General features: G+C 67.2%; 1 protein-coding gene across 1 annotated transcript; it reads left to right on the top strand.

The window, feature by feature from the left end:
* Window positions 1-235: 235 nt before the first annotated feature.
* On the top strand, window positions 236-817 carry H696_06181 (hypothetical protein; the record flags this gene model as incomplete). Its single annotated transcript, XM_009499924.1, has 1 exon — window positions 236-817. A coding segment is annotated over one exon (582 nt), but the record flags the coding sequence as incomplete, so codon positions are not given.
* Window positions 818-854: the final 37 nt, after the last annotated feature.

The raw sequence follows: 854 nt of genomic DNA, 5'->3' as shown, positions 1-854 counted from the left end.
TCTCTCTCTTCCTTCTCTCCATCTCTCTCTTCCTTCTCTCCATCTCTCTCTTCCTTCTCTCCATCTCTCTCTTCCTTCTCTCCATCTCTCTCTTCTTTCTCTCCATCTCTCTCTTCCTTCTGCTCCTTCCACCTCCCCTCTTCTCCTCCCTCCTCCCTCCCTCCTCCCTCCCCCCTCCCCTCCAGTACTGACCGCCTCCCGTCTGCGCCGACACACACACGCTCAGGTCCTCACCATGGACTCCACCGACGGCCAGTGCATCTACCAGTCGAGCGATTTCTGCTCGCGCGAGCTGTCCCTCGAGCAGCTGGAGCGCGTGCGCCGGTCGTCGGCATACGCGCGCCCGGGCCAAACTTTCAACCCCTTCAATCCCTTTGGCGGGGCGGGCCCCGGGATGCTGGGTCTCGGGCCGGGGCCGGGTCCCGGCCCAGCCTCCCCGGTGGCTGTGACCCCACCTCCGCAGGACATGGAGTACATCGACCTGGCCCTGAACCCGGAGACGCACACCAAGTACGAGGGCGAGGCAGCGCACCGGATCTGGCGCACCATGTACCAGCAGCATGTGAGCAGGCCGCTGGCTCGGTCGAATGCGGTGGCCGCGGCGGCCGCCGCGGCAGCAGCGCCCTCGGGCCATGGTGAGCAGCCGGCCCTGGTGGCGGCCGCCGAGGCCGCCGTGGCTGATCCGTCGTCCTTCTCGGATTTGGACCTGAAGTCGCTGTGCCCGGAGCGCCATGCTCTGTACCGGATCATCAGCGGCATGCATGCGTCGGTGTCGGCGCATCTGTCGGCGCGGCACTCCTCCGGCAGCGGACCGCTGGTGCGTGCCATGGCCACCGCTGCCGCCCCCCCCCCCC

Source organism: Fonticula alba (genome assembly GCF_000388065.1).
Source record: "Fonticula alba strain ATCC 38817 unplaced genomic scaffold supercont2.25, whole genome shotgun sequence".
In the NCBI taxonomy this organism is placed as follows: domain Eukaryota; order Rotosphaerida; family Fonticulaceae; genus Fonticula; species Fonticula alba.
The sequence above is the reverse complement of the archived record's forward strand: the minus strand, read 5'-3'. Positions and strand labels throughout refer to the sequence as shown.